The sequence below is a fragment of the Plecotus auritus genome, assembly GCF_963455305.1.
Source record: "Plecotus auritus genome assembly, chromosome: X".
NCBI lineage: Eukaryota > Metazoa > Chordata > Mammalia > Chiroptera > Vespertilionidae > Plecotus > Plecotus auritus.
The window spans coordinates 97,691,064-97,705,331 of NC_137784.1; the positions used below are offsets into that span (position 1 = coordinate 97,691,064).

The window sequence follows — 14,268 nt, forward strand, 5'->3', positions numbered from 1 at the left end:
CCATGTGCACTTGAGAAGAACGTATATTCCGTTGCTTTGGGGTGAAATGTTCTGAAGATGTCAATTAAGTCTATCTGATCTAGTGAGTCATTTAGGATTGCTGTTTCTTTGCTGATTTTTTGTGTAGAGGATTTATCCAGTGATGTTAGTGGTGTATTAAAGTCCCCTACTATGATTGTATTGTTGTCGATCTCTCCCTTGATATTCTCCAGGAGTTTTTTGTTTTTTTAATGTATTTGGGTGCTCCTGAATTGGGTACATTTATGTTTATCAGGCTTATATCCTCTTGTTGTATCAATCCCTTTAGTATTATGAAGTGGCCTTCCTTATCTTTTGTTATGGCCTTCACTTTGAGGTCCATTTTGTCAGATATAAGTATGGCTATATACTTATAGCAGCTTTTTTTTTTCATTTCCATCTGCCTGAAAGATATTTTTCCATCCCTTCACTTTCAGTCTGTGTGAGTCCCTTGTTCTGAGGTGGGTCTCCTGTAGACAGCATATATATGGGTCATGTTTTTTTATCCATTCAGCCACTCGATGTCTTTTGATTAGAGTATTTAGTTTGTTTACGTTTAAAGTTATTATTGAAAGGTACTTGTTTGTAGTCATTTCTATTTTTGTGCCTGTGTTCTTTCTTACCTTTTTATTTCTTCTTTTTACAGAATTCCCTTTAGTATTTCTTGCATTGCTGGCTTGGTAGTGATAAACTCCCTGATCCTTTTTTTATGTGAAGCTTTTGATTTCCCCTTCAATTTTGATTGATAGTCTTGCTGGGTAGAGTATTCTTGGATTCAGTCCTTTGCTTTGCAACACTTTGTATACCTCCTTCCATTCCCTTCTAGCTTGATGTGTTTCTGTTGAGAAATCATTTGATAATTTGTCTGGGGATCCTTTGTAGGTAACTCTCTGTCTATTTCTTGCAGCCTTTAAGATTCTCTCTTTGTTGTTAACATTTGCCATTGTAATTATGACGTGTCTTGGTGTGGGTCTTTTGGGATTCATCTTGCTTGGAACTCTCTGTACTTGTGTAACTTTTTTCTTTTCCATATCCGGGAAGTTTTCTGTCATTTCTTCAAATAGATTTTCTAATCCTTGCTCCTCTTCTTGTCCTCTGGCAGCCCTATTATACATATGTTATTTCGTTTCATGTTGTCCCAAAGCTCCCTTAGGCTCTCCTCCTTCTTTTTAACATTTTTTCTCCAGTTGCTATTCAGCTTGAGCTTGTTTCTCTACCTTATCTTCTAACTCACTAATTCAGTCCTCTGCTTCTTCTGGTCTACTGTTGAAACATTCCATGGTGTTTTTGATTGTAGCTATATCACTTTTCATTTCTTCCTGATTCTTGCATAGGTTGTTGATTTTCTTATCCATCCAGTGAATGAATTGTACAACCATTACTCTGAATTCTTTTTCTGTCATGTTGCATGCTTCAATTTCACTAATTTCCTTTCTTGGCGACTCCTCATTTTCTTTCCTCTGTGGATTGTGTCATCTCCCCATTCTGACCATCACCAGAAGGTTCAAACGTCAAGTTGCGTGGGCCTGGGCCATGTGCAGTGGGAGCTTCGCACCACCTGAGTGTCACTGAAGAGCTCCAACACAGATGTTTGGCTGCTGTGGGTTGGTGGGAACCAGGCTCACCCAGAATCAGCATTACCAGTGCTTAGTGTGGCCTCATGTGCACACCTAGAATCAGGGACCCTGCCTGCACCGTGCTGAAATAGAGAGCCCGCTGGCATGTGCCGAAAATCAGAGCCCCCTAGTGCATCCCAGGAGTCAGAGTTCCCCTGTGCCTGCACAAAGAATTGAGTATCAGAGTCTCTGTTGCTTCATGCGGCCTTGCGCTGAGAATCAGGGTCCCTGTGTGTGCATGCACCAAGAATTGGAGTCGCTGGCTCTTAGTGTGAATGCCCTGGGAGTCAGGGATCCCATTTGCACACGATAAGAAACCGAGTCAAGTCACTGGTGCTTAGTGCTGCCTCCCACCTGGAGAATCGGGGTCCTGGTCAGGTTGGGGGACTGAGTTGAACAGTAGCACTGTGTCGGCAGGAGGTCTGCTCCTGCGCTGCAGAAAACAGACTTCCGTGTGCACTTGCCCAGAATCAAAGTCAGGTGGCACTGCCACCCTGTGTGGGCTTCGGGTTTGGTCGCCCGATTGCATTGCAGGGAACAGAGTCCCAGTGTCCGCGTGCTCCCAGGCTCAAATTCCTGTAGCGGAGATATGGCCTGTGCGAGGGACGGGTCTATCAGTTACTATGGTGCTGCCTGTGTGCCTGCGGGGAGGGGGATAGGCTCTGTGACTCACAGAAATCTGTGGCCAGGATGTCTGGATTCTTGTTGTCTCGTGGTCTGCAGCTGTGGTCGCAGGTCTCTGTCCCCAGTGGCTGCAGGGTCCTGGTTTGCATCTGAGACCAGACTGGGTGATGCTGAGGCCAGGATCCCAGTCTCAAGCAGCTCTGTTTCTCAAGATGGCATGGTCTCTGTGCCCACGCTGGCTTCCCCGGAGTGTCCGTGTTGGGAGCGGGGCTCTGCCATCTAAGACAGCCCAGTTTGTCAGCCCCTTGGAAGGCCTGCAGGATCTAACTGTCTCTAGCTCATACACATAGACACCGCACACGTCCACACACTCCTCTATCGCTCCCTCATTCTCACACTCTCTCCCTCCCTACCTTCCTGCCGGTCACCATCTTCACAACATTGAGAATCACTTTTAGATAATTTTTAAGGTGTTTATTCATTCATGGAATTTAGGCACTAGAGCAAGACCTCCCCCCACTATTAAGATAACAGAGGATAAGTTAATTGAAGGGTTTTGGAAAATAGTTTGGGGCAGAGGGCAGAAATATCTGTGACCTCACTACTCTAATAGAGCTGTTGCTTGGTTTATTTCTAAAAGAATTTTATTTCTCATATCTTTCTGTTTGCTTTCCATTTTCCAGGTGAGAAGACCAATCCAACACTCTATATCACCGTGTTACTCATAATTCCAATTATTGTCGCAGGTGCAATCATAGTCCTTCTGCTTTATCTAAAAAGGTAAGGCAACTGCCCAGGCAGGCTTGACAGTTTCTGCTAGCGTGATTGCTATGGTCATTACTCTGTGTGGGTGTTTGATGTTTGCCCAGTGTATTAAAAGCATTTGGATTATAACTGACTTTTGATAGTATAGCATGGCAAAGAGGTATTATTATGCACATTTTATGTTGAGGAAAGTGTTAGTTGAGTTTCCCAGGGCTCTGCTCAGGCACTGCTTTCTTTGCATGTGTTTAGAATTGTTGCTAGGACTTACGTTCATTCTACTCTTTCAAATGTCTAATTTATTGACAGTTAGTTGGTAGCTGTTGGAGTGAAGTTTTAAAAATGGAAACTATTGTTCATTAAATGACTTGTCTGGTATGAATGCAAAGCATGCTGCTACTTAATGCTGTAGGAAAGAACTTCACCAAGTTGAATGTAATATACGGTATTCATTCCTTGAGAATGTTTTCCCTTCTTTATCTAACTATAGGGACTAGTCTGGTGTCATTATTTGCTCTTTCAGTAAATACCTATGGTTGAAATAAACTTATTAAGCTGGGTCTAAACCAATATTTCATCATCATGTCAATAGTCATTCAGCGTACATTTCTTGAGTGCCTATTTATGTGCCAGTCACTGTCCTCATTGCTGGCATTACAGCAGTGAACAGGACAAAGTCCCTATCTACATTCTAGGGGGATGGATATATATATGGTGTCCCAAAAATGTATACACACACTTTAAACAATTATAAAGGCAGTGTTTATTAAAATACATTTCATTTTCAAACATGAGCTATCAGCTGGTAAAGTATGTATACATTTTGGGGGGATACCCTGTATATATAAAACAAATTAAATTATATATACATACATACATATATACACATACATACACACACACATACATATATATATACACACACATATATATATATATATATATATATATATATATATATATATAGAGAGAGAGAGAGAGAGAGAGAGAGAGAGAGAGGATATAGATATAGATATACAGATAGATATACAGATAGATAGATAGATAACAAATCATAAATACTATGACTTCACATAGCGAGTAGTAAAATTATGGGGGTGATGTGGAAAAAGGCTAGATATTCAGAGAAAGAGTATTCCAGGCCAAGGAATAGTAAGTGCAAAGGCTCCAAGGTTGGGAAGAGCTTTGTGTGCCTTATTGGAGTAGAGTGTGCAAGGGAGAGAGGGACAGGAGATGAGGCTGGAGAGGTAGCAGGGCTAGATCATGTAGGCCATGGCAAGAAATTAGATTTTATCTTAAGCATAAGGGGGAAACATTGGAGAGTTTTAAGCAGGGGAGGGATGTGATCTGATTTACTGTCACAAAAGATTACTGTAGTTGCTGAGTGAAGAATGGGCAAGCATGGAAGCAGCAGATTAGAAGATATTGCAGGGTTTGAGGGGAAAGGTGAGGGTAGCCTAGACTAGGTGTTGGCAATGGAAGTAGTAAGAATTGGTCTGATGTGAGATATATTTTGAAGATAGAATTGATAGCACTAGCTGATGGATGCTTCTCTGTGGAGATGTGGGAGAAATTGAAAATTCAGACATAACTCTTAAGATTTTTGGCTTCAGCCAACTAAGTGAACGCTGGAGCCATTTACTCTGTACGTGATAGAGAAATTTGTGAGGAGAGCTGGTTTTAATGTAAAAGTGAGAACTTCAGTTTTGAACATAAGTTTGAGATGCCTACTAGATATCCAAGTAGAGATGTTAAATAGGTAGTTGTATACATGAATCTGGAGTTTAAGAGAGGTCTGGGCTGGAGATAGAATTTTGGGAGTCCTTGGCATATGAATGGATTTAAAGCACTAAGATGTAAAGAAAGTGCTCATAAAGTGAGGGAGATAAAGAGGACAAAAGGCTGAACCCTGGGGCACACCAATGTGTAAGACCTCAGAGATGAGGTAATCCACCATCTCTATGTAAAAATAGAGCAGAGAAGTAAGAAAAAGACAGAAAAAGAGTAATTTACCTTGTTTTAGGAATACGATATTATGTTTTCCAAAATTATTAATAGCAAGCTCCCATCTGATCTATGATAACTAAAGCATTATTATTATTAAATTATAGGGTATCACACGCACAATCATAACCATGTGAGGTGATGAATGTTAATTAGATTGATTGTGGTGCTCATTTCACAATGTATACATATATTAAAGCATCGCATTGTATATACACCTCAAATATATACAATTATTTGTCAAGTATATCGCAATAAAGCTGTAAAAATTTTTAAGTGGTAGGGTATGAGTAAGTCTGCCTATTCTGAAAGTCCCCTTACTCCACCCATACTCGATCCTATTTGGACATTGATTTCTCAACTTGTTTTAGAAATTTCTTCACAACTGCTCTATCACTATAGATCATTTGCATACCATGTCTTCAGTCCAAGCCTTCTTCTTTCTTTTTTTAAAAAAATATGTTTTTACTGATTTCAGAGAGAGGAAGGGAAAAGGAGAGAGGGATAGAAACATCAATGATGAGAGAGAATCATGGATCGGCTGCCTCCTGCATGCCCCCTACTGGGGACTGAGCGCGCAACCCGGGCATGTACCCTGATGGGGATCGAACCATGACCTCTTGATTCATGGATCGATGCTCAACCACTGAGCCACACCGGCCAGGCTGTCCAAGCCTTCTTTTAATATGCTGTATTTAAGTATGATGTTCCTATGAGGTGAGAGATTTGGTAAAAAATGTCTCTTTTCTTAAAGGCTCAAGATCATTATATTCCCTCCAATTCCTGATCCTGGCAAGATTTTTAAAGAAATGTTTGGAGACCAAAATGATGACACCCTGGTAAGCTCTGACTCCATGAGATTCAAAATTGTTTTGTGGTTTTTTTTTGTTTTTTTTTTTTTAAAAAAAAATATACTTTATTGATTTTTTACAGAGAGGAAGGAAGAGTGATAGATAGTCAGAAACATCGATGAGAGAGGAGAGAAACATCGATCAGCTGCCTCTTGCACACCTCCTACTGGGGATGTGCCCGCAACCAAGTTACATGCCCTTGACCGGAATCGAACCTGGGACCTTTCAGTCCGCAGGCTGACGCTCTTCCACTGAGCCAAACCGGTTTTGGCTGTGGTTTTTTTTTTTTGGAAGCTGTGGGATTTGTCCCCAGAACACTCTGTCTCATATCACTTGGCTTCATTCTCTTTCTGGGGTAGGGGACATATTTTATTCAAACCTGCGGGGGGAAGAGCCTTTGTTATGAAACTAGCCTAATAGGCAAGGCTCTGACTCCTGGATAATTTTTACAGCTTAATTTGTGGAAATAGAAAAATAGGGTAAACAATTAAAATAGATTTTGCTCATGCTGTTGTCTGGAAAGCTGGCCTCTGCATGGAAATAAAGCAAACCACCCCAACTGTTATAGTTAGTTTGCTGCAAACTCTCATGTTATCATTTGTGGCTAAAAAACATAAGACCTAATGGGATCAAAGGGGTTTGAAGTTCCTCTGATAAATACATTCACCCAAATAAAATAATGAAGACATTAAATGAAAGAAATATCAATATTATATTATCATGTGTATCTTAAATTAGTAATATCAGGGATAAAGCAGTTAATTTGGGGAAGCAGTTCAGCATAGTAGATAATAGGCTAGGCTCTGGAGTCAGATTGTCTGGATTCAAATCTCTGCAGTGGCATTTACTGTCTACTTGACCTTAGGTAACTTTATTAACCTCTCTGTGCCTCAGTTTTCCCATTTATAAACAGGAGGTAATGATACCACCTGCCTCATGGCATTGTTATGTGGATTAAATTAATTTAATACATAAAGGCCACTTAGTGTGCCTGGCACATTATAGATGCTTAGTAAGTATTAGTGATAATATTTTCATAATACTTTGGTAATACTTTGCATTTATCTTTAGCCCCAAACAATTTTTGTAATAATGAGTGATTCACAGTGGCAGCTAAGATATGTGGCTAGGGAAGGAAGGGCAGGGAGACTGACATGCTAGCCAAGGACAGTTCATTTGGATCACTTTTCCACCAAGTCATGGTCATAGACGGTGGGTAACTCTGCCAGACCCTGGGGGATAGAGCACCACTAGGCAGGTAGGTCCAGAGTCAGCTACCTGAGAAGGAGATTGTACACTGTAATTGAGGTGAATATGTCAACCAATGGTTCTTCAACTTTAGTCGAGTCCCAATCAACTAGAACTGGTAACGACATAGAATGCTGTGCCTTAGCTCTATAAATTCTGATTCAGCAGGTCTGGGATGGGGCCCAGGAGTTTGTATATTTGATAGGAGCCCACAGATGATTCCTATCATGGCAAGATAGTCTGTGGACTAGACCAGTGGTCAGCAAACTCATTAGTCAACAGAGCCAAATATCAACAGTACAACGATTGAAATTTCTTTGGAGAGCCAAATTTTTTAAACTTAAAATTTTTTAAACGACACTTCTTCAAAATAGACTCGCCCAGGCCGTGGTATTTTGTGGAAGAGCCACACTCAAGGGGCCAAAGAGCCGCATGTGGCTCGCGAGCCGCAGTTTGCCGACCACGGGACTAGACTTTGAAAATCACTGTTACCATTTATTATGTGCCAGGTAGTGCACTACGTGTTTTGCTTACATTATTGAATGCTCATAACCACCCTGTGGTGTAGGTGCTGTTAGTACCATTTTACAGATGAGGAAATGGAGCCTCAGCAAGGTTAAGTAACTTTACTGAGGTCACACAGCTAGTAGGTAAAGGTTAGGTGGGATTTGACCCAGGACTATCTCATTCCAGAGTTCTCTCTTTCCACTGTGCTGCATTGCCTCTTGTAAGATAGAATGCTTGTCCTCAAGAACATCACCCTCTTCAAAGAGTTCTCAATGATAGAAGTAGAAGGTTGTGATAGGGGAGTTCTGAGAAAAAGATGTGAAGTCACATTACGGCTGGCCTTATATGGGAAGGTATTAGGAATGTCATTCTGACAATAGTCAGGAGGGAATGGATTAAAGAAGGGAGGTACTAGCATGTTAGCAAACTGGAAACCTAGTCCTAAATTTGCCCCATAGATGTTTTGTTTGGCCAGCGTGATATATATAATTTTTTTCAATTTGGAATCTTAAGCAGGGTACACACTCTCCAATTTATCTTGGGCCCTACCATTCCTAATTCCCACTGTGGTTTCACACGATGACCTAACATGCCAAACCCCTAAAAGGCATTTGAGTTTGCTACCCCTGTTATCAGAATGAAGACCAAAGTGCCATAACACAAATGCCCAATATCTGTGAAAACATGTTTGGATTCACTAATACACACAAGTCATGCCAACCAAAGCATAGATGAGATATAAATTTCTTAAAAGTGATAATAGCCAGTGTTAAACAAGAGGGTGGGGTCCTGGACTTTTAATGCACTTCTGGGGATCCTGTAAAATAGTATATATTCCTTCTGGAGAATAACTTGGTAAATTGTAACAAGAATCTTTGATCTTGTAATTATACTTTTAAGAATCTATTTTAAGGAAATAATCTAGCAATGGCCAAGGAGTGTCAATGCAGCATTTGTTTCTAACATGAAAAATTAGAAACGAATAAAACATCAGCAATTGAAATTAGTTTTTAGAAACTAGGCTTTCAAAGCATTTAATGTCATAGTAAAATATTTATGATATAAAAGAAACATACTATAAATGTGTAGTGTATTATAATCCTAATTTTTTTAAAAAAATGAATGAATATATACATAGAACAATGAGTGGTTGGAAATGGGTCAAAATGATCAACTCTGGCAAAGTTATTGTGGATAATATCATTCTCTCTACGTTTCTGAAATTTCCAAATTGCCTCTAATGAACATGTATTGTTTTTATGATAAAAAGAAACCCTGTATAAGTAATTAAGGCAACAGAGAGTATTGTAGTCATCCAGGTCTGAGAGATAATAGGGACTTGAACCAGAGTGCTAGCAGAGGAAATTGATGCAAGAGACATTAAAGGAAACTCATTAGACTTGGTGACTCTGTAGGTGATGAAAGGCGGGAGAGAGTAAAAAATAATTTCAAGATCTCAAGCCTGGGTGGTAGAGTGAATGATAATAACATTGACAACAAAATCAGATCAATTATCTTTCTCAGAAATGGGAAAATTGTTTGTTTTTTTTCAATTTGCTGTCTAGAGGATAATATGTTGTCCCAATGAGTCAGATAATGCTATAATTTAGTGAAGTGGATGCACTGACAAGATGGACCACTTAAAGCATATGATGTTTTTTTGTTTGTGATGGTTGCAGACCATTAAATAAAATCCGTCTTTAAAATTAATAAAAATTAATAAAAATGCCAGGCTGGGGATAGGGTAATAGAACAAATTTTCATGTTTCCTTTTTAACCAAATGAACAATCTTCTTTCTCTACATGGCAGGAATCTTCCCAAAGTGAACTGCATATCTAACAGAAATACTAATCTTTTATTTCCAGAATCATTGAATTCTAGAATGAATGTGGCCCTAGAGTTCACCTAATGAGTTAGATGTTTACATGGTTAATTATATTTCTTTAATTATAAAATTTTAAAACTCTAGATTCTAGTCCTACCCCTTCACTTCAGAGATGGGGACATTGGAGGCTACAGAGAAATTTCTCAAGGATTAGTACATAGATAATTGCAGAACCTGAATGAGAAGCCATTATAACCTAAATTACTGACTCATAATCCAAAGAAATATTCCATGCCCTTTCTAAATATCTTTTTCTTCCATACTACACCATCAATAGTTCTTTTAAAAAAGTCATTTAGGCCCTTGCTGGTTTGGCTCAGTGGATAGAGCATCGGCTTGTGGACTAAAGGGTCCTGGGTTTGATTCCAGTAAGGGCACATGCCTGGGTTGCAGGCTCCATCCCCAGTAGGGGGCATGCAGGAGGCAGCCAATCAACGATTCTATCATCATTGATGTTTCTATCTCTCTCTCCCTCTCCCTTTCTCTCTGAAATCAATAAAAATATATTTAAAAAAAAAACTAACATTGCTGATGTTAGTTTATTTTTTTTTTTAAAGTCATTTAGGTGTGGCCACAAATAAATTAAATCTGTGTCATTTTCCTTAAGGGTTCTAGTGTTTTGATAATGTTTTGTTCATCACTGTAGTAACATTTTGGCCAACAGCATTTCTTTCTGTTCATTGCTGTTTATCTTTTCTCTGTGACTAATTGGGCTGCTGGCCATATTGTGGGGATACACACAGGGGATTGATTGCTTCTCCTTTGCATCTTTTTCATCCATAAAAAATTATCTATTCTTCCCCTACTTCTTGGAAACCAATGATGTTTTCAGTATTGTGCCAGTTTTGCATTCCTAATTGGGAAGCAGCTTTTTAACTTGGGAGTTGACTTCAAAATATTGTTGATTTTTTAAAAACTCAGTATATATCTTTAAAAACTAACAATATTATCCTGTACTAGAGGCCCCATGCACGAAATTCGTGCACTCGGGGGAGGGGTCTCCTCAGCCCAGCCTGCACCCTCTCGCAGTCTGGGAGCCCTCAGAGGATGTCCCTGCAGGGAGTGGGCCTAAGCTGGCAGTAGGACATCCTTAGCACTGCTGCGGAGGCCGCCGCTGCACTCGCCAGCTGTGAGCCCAGCTTCTGGCTGAGCGGTGCTCCCCCTGTGGGAGTGCACTGACCACCAGGGGGCATCATAGCGACTGGTCGTTCCGCTGTTCGGTCAATTTGCATATTAGCCTTTTATTATATAGGATGGTAAAAGTAGCATGATCACACTTTAAGAATTCTTTCTTTTTTTAATATATATTTTTTTATTGATTTCAGAGAGGAAGGGAGAGGGAGAGAGAGATAGAAACACCAATGATGAGAGAAAATCATTGATTAGCTGTCTCCTACCCACCCCCTAAGGGGGATCAAGCCCACAACCTAGGCATGTGCCCTTGATCGGAATCGAACCTGGGACCCTTCAGTCCACAGACCAATGCTCTATCCACTGAGTCAAACCAGCTAGGGCTAAGCATTATTTATTTCTTAATATCATCTAATATTCAGTCCATATTTTAAAATTTTCCAACTGTCCCAATTGTCAAGAGATAGATGATTAATATCCAGTTGTCCCACTGTTAGGCTAAGATTGACCACTGTATTTAAGATGATAACAACATGTCCCCTCCTGCCATCTACACTTATCCCTTCCCCCCCTCCCCCCATGCCACCTGAAGATAGTCTGTGTGGTGGTATGTTTGTACCCCGTCAACTCTTCAGCTAATGCTTTTTATCCTTGCTTGAATCGCTAATTTCATTAGGGTTGTGAAATAATGATTTTCCTCATTGGATATTTAATCTACATTTGTAAGATGGCACATTTCTATAAAGCGCTGCTTTCAGTCATCAACTGGACTCTTTGGTTGTTCTGAAATTCAGGTGCTGCTTGAAAGGCAGGATACATGTTTAATTCTTTCCTTTTAATTATCAATTTTTAAAGTAAGGGATTGTATTATTAGCCACCTCAAATGGTCCCACAGTTCTTTCTGAAGCTGCAATGGTTTTAAGGCATGGGAACCTACAGTTCATACTGTACAACTTTCTATTGTGAATGTTGATCCAAAAAAGACTGGGGCATGTAATTGCTTGACTTATATACAAAAGGCCCGTGTTTGGCATGGTGCTTAGGTGTGTGAAACCCACTTCACTTCTATGGAAAATTCACTATGGGAAATAACCAAATCTTTAAAGTACTACTAAATTGAGAATTGATGTTCCATTATCCTATGAAATGTATTTATTACTTTTTTTCCCCACTGAAGTTGATGTTTTATTTTTTATTTTTTATTTTTTTAAATAAATCTTTATTCATATTATTACAATTGTTTCTCCTTTTTCCCCCCATAGCTCCCCTCTACCCAGTTCCCACCCCACCTTCTGCCCTTACCTCCCCCTCACTGTCCTCATCCATAGGTGTATGATTTTTGTCCAGTCTCTTCATGAACCCCCCATACCCCTTTCCCCCTGAGAATTATCAGTCCACTCCCTTTCTATGCCCCTGATTCTATTATATTCACCAGATTATTCTGTTCCTCAGGTATTTAATTCACTTGATTTTTAGGTTCACTTGTTGACAGATATGTATTTGTTGTTCATAATTTTTATCTTTACTTTTTTCTTCCTCTTCTTTAAGAATACCTTTCAGCATTTCATATAATACTGGTTTGGTGGTGATGAACTCCTTTAGCTTTTTCTTATCTGTGAAGCTCTTTATCTGACCTTCAATTCTGAATGATAGCTTTGCTGGGTAGAGTAATCTTGGTTGTAGGTTCTTGCTATTCATCACTTTGAAAATTTCTTCCCACTCCCATCTGGCCTGCATGGTTTCTGTTGAGAAATCAGCTGACAATCGTATGGGTGCTCCCTTGTAGGTAATTAACTGTTTTTCTCTTGCTGCTTTTAAGATTCTCTCTTTGTCTTTTGCTCTTGGCATTTTAATTATGATGTGTCTTGGTGTGGTCCTCTTTGGATTCCTTTTGTTTGGGGTTCTGTGCGCTTCCTGGACTTTTAAGTCTATTTCTTTCACCAGGTGGGGGAAGTTTTTGGTCATTATTTCTTCAAATAGGTTTTCAGTATCTTGCTCTCTCTCTTCTTCTGGCACCCCCATAATTCTGATGTTGGTACGCTTGAAGTTGTCCCAGAGACTTCTTACACTATCTTCAACTTTTTGGATTTTTTTTCTTTTTGCTTTTTCGGTTGAGTGTTTTTTGCTTCTTTGTATTTCAATTCTTTGACTTGATTCTTGTGTTCCTCTAGTCTGTTGTTGGGTCTCTGTATAATATTTTTCATTTCAGTCAGTGTATGTTTAATTTCTAGTTGGTCCTTTTTCATATCTTCAAGGGTCTCATTATATTTATCGGCCTTTTCTAGGATATTCTTGAAAAGCCTTATAACCGTGGTTTTGAATTCTATATCCAGTTGTTTGTTTTCCTCCATTTCTTTCATTTGTGATCTGTTTCTTTGACGCCACATTTTTCGCTGCTTCCCTGAGTTGGTAGGGTATATTTGTGTGCTAGGTTTCCTATATGGCCCAGTGGGTCGGCCTTCCCAGTTAACCTGAGGTGGACACTCTTGGTGCACCCCTTTGTGGACTGTGTGTACAGCCTTGTTGTAGTAAGTCTTGATTGTTGTTGGTATCACTGGGAGGAATTGACCTCCAGGCCAGTTGGCTGTAAGGATCAGCTGTGTCTACGCTGGGAGAAGTTCGGTGCTGGAGACAGCCTTATAGGATTAGACTTGCCAAATTGCAATAGCCTCTGTGCTCAGTTTTGATGGGGTGGATTCTCAGGGCAGGGCAGACAGTCTTGGCTTCCAGTCAGCCTTGCCCTTGTGTGCGCACGCACGCGCCTTCAGACTTCTGCCTTCCCCAGCTCCCGAGTCTCTGCCCGACAGTCCAGATTTCCCCCACAAGAGCGTGGGTCCCCAGGGGCTCACCTGGAACTGGGGTTCAGTGCAGTCAGAACTGGGGCTCAGTGCAGTCAGGAGCTTCTGACTTCCCTTCCACTAGGGAAAGCCTGTGGCAACCTCCGCAGCCTTTGTGCGCACTGGCACGCGCGCGCCTTCATACCTCTGACTTCCCTGGCTCCCGAGTCTCTGCCCGAGAGTCCAGATTCCCCCCACAAGAGCGTGGGACCCCAGGGGCTCGCCTGGAACTGGGGTTCAGTGCAGTCAGGTGCTTCCGACTCCCTTCTGCTAGTGAAAGCCTGTGGCAACCTCCGCAGCCTTTGTGCGCACTGGCACGCGCGCGCCTTCATACCTCTGACTTCCCCGGCTCCCGAGTCTCTGCCCGAGAGTCCAGATTCTTCCCACAAGAGCGTGGGACCCCAGGGGCTCGCCTGGAACTGGGGTTCAGTGCAGTCAGAACTGGGGTTCAGTGCAGTCAGGTGCTTCCGACTCCCTTCTGCTAGGGAAAGCCTGTGGCAACCTCCGCAGCCTTTGTGCGCACTGGCGCGCGTCTCCAGACCCCTGCCCACCGGGGCTCCCCCGGGTCTCCCCCGGGTCTCCGAGTCTCCGGGTACCTTTCTCTCTACCTGACAGTCCAGACGCCCCCTGTATGAGCCTGGGTCCACGGGGTTTCACCCGGGACTCGGGTTCAGTGCAGTCAGAACTGGGGTTCAGTGCGGTCGGGGGCTTCCTTCCCCCTTCTGCCAGAGAAAGTCAGCCAGGCTGTCAGCCACCCTTCCTCTCTGCGTGCACAAAGACCCTT

General features: G+C 41.3%; 1 protein-coding gene across 1 annotated transcript in view; it reads left to right on the forward strand.

Annotated features, from left to right (window-relative positions):
- The window catches only part of IL13RA1 (interleukin 13 receptor subunit alpha 1), a 76,082-nt gene that overhangs the window by 51,410 nt on the left and 10,404 nt on the right, over positions 1-14,268 (forward strand). The window contains exons 9-10 of the mRNA XM_080653493.1: positions 2,942-3,038; positions 5,779-5,863. Of these exons, the coding sequence (XP_080509619.1) occupies positions 2,942-3,038; positions 5,779-5,863 (182 nt within the window). The remainder of the gene's footprint in view (positions 1-2,941; positions 3,039-5,778; positions 5,864-14,268) is intronic.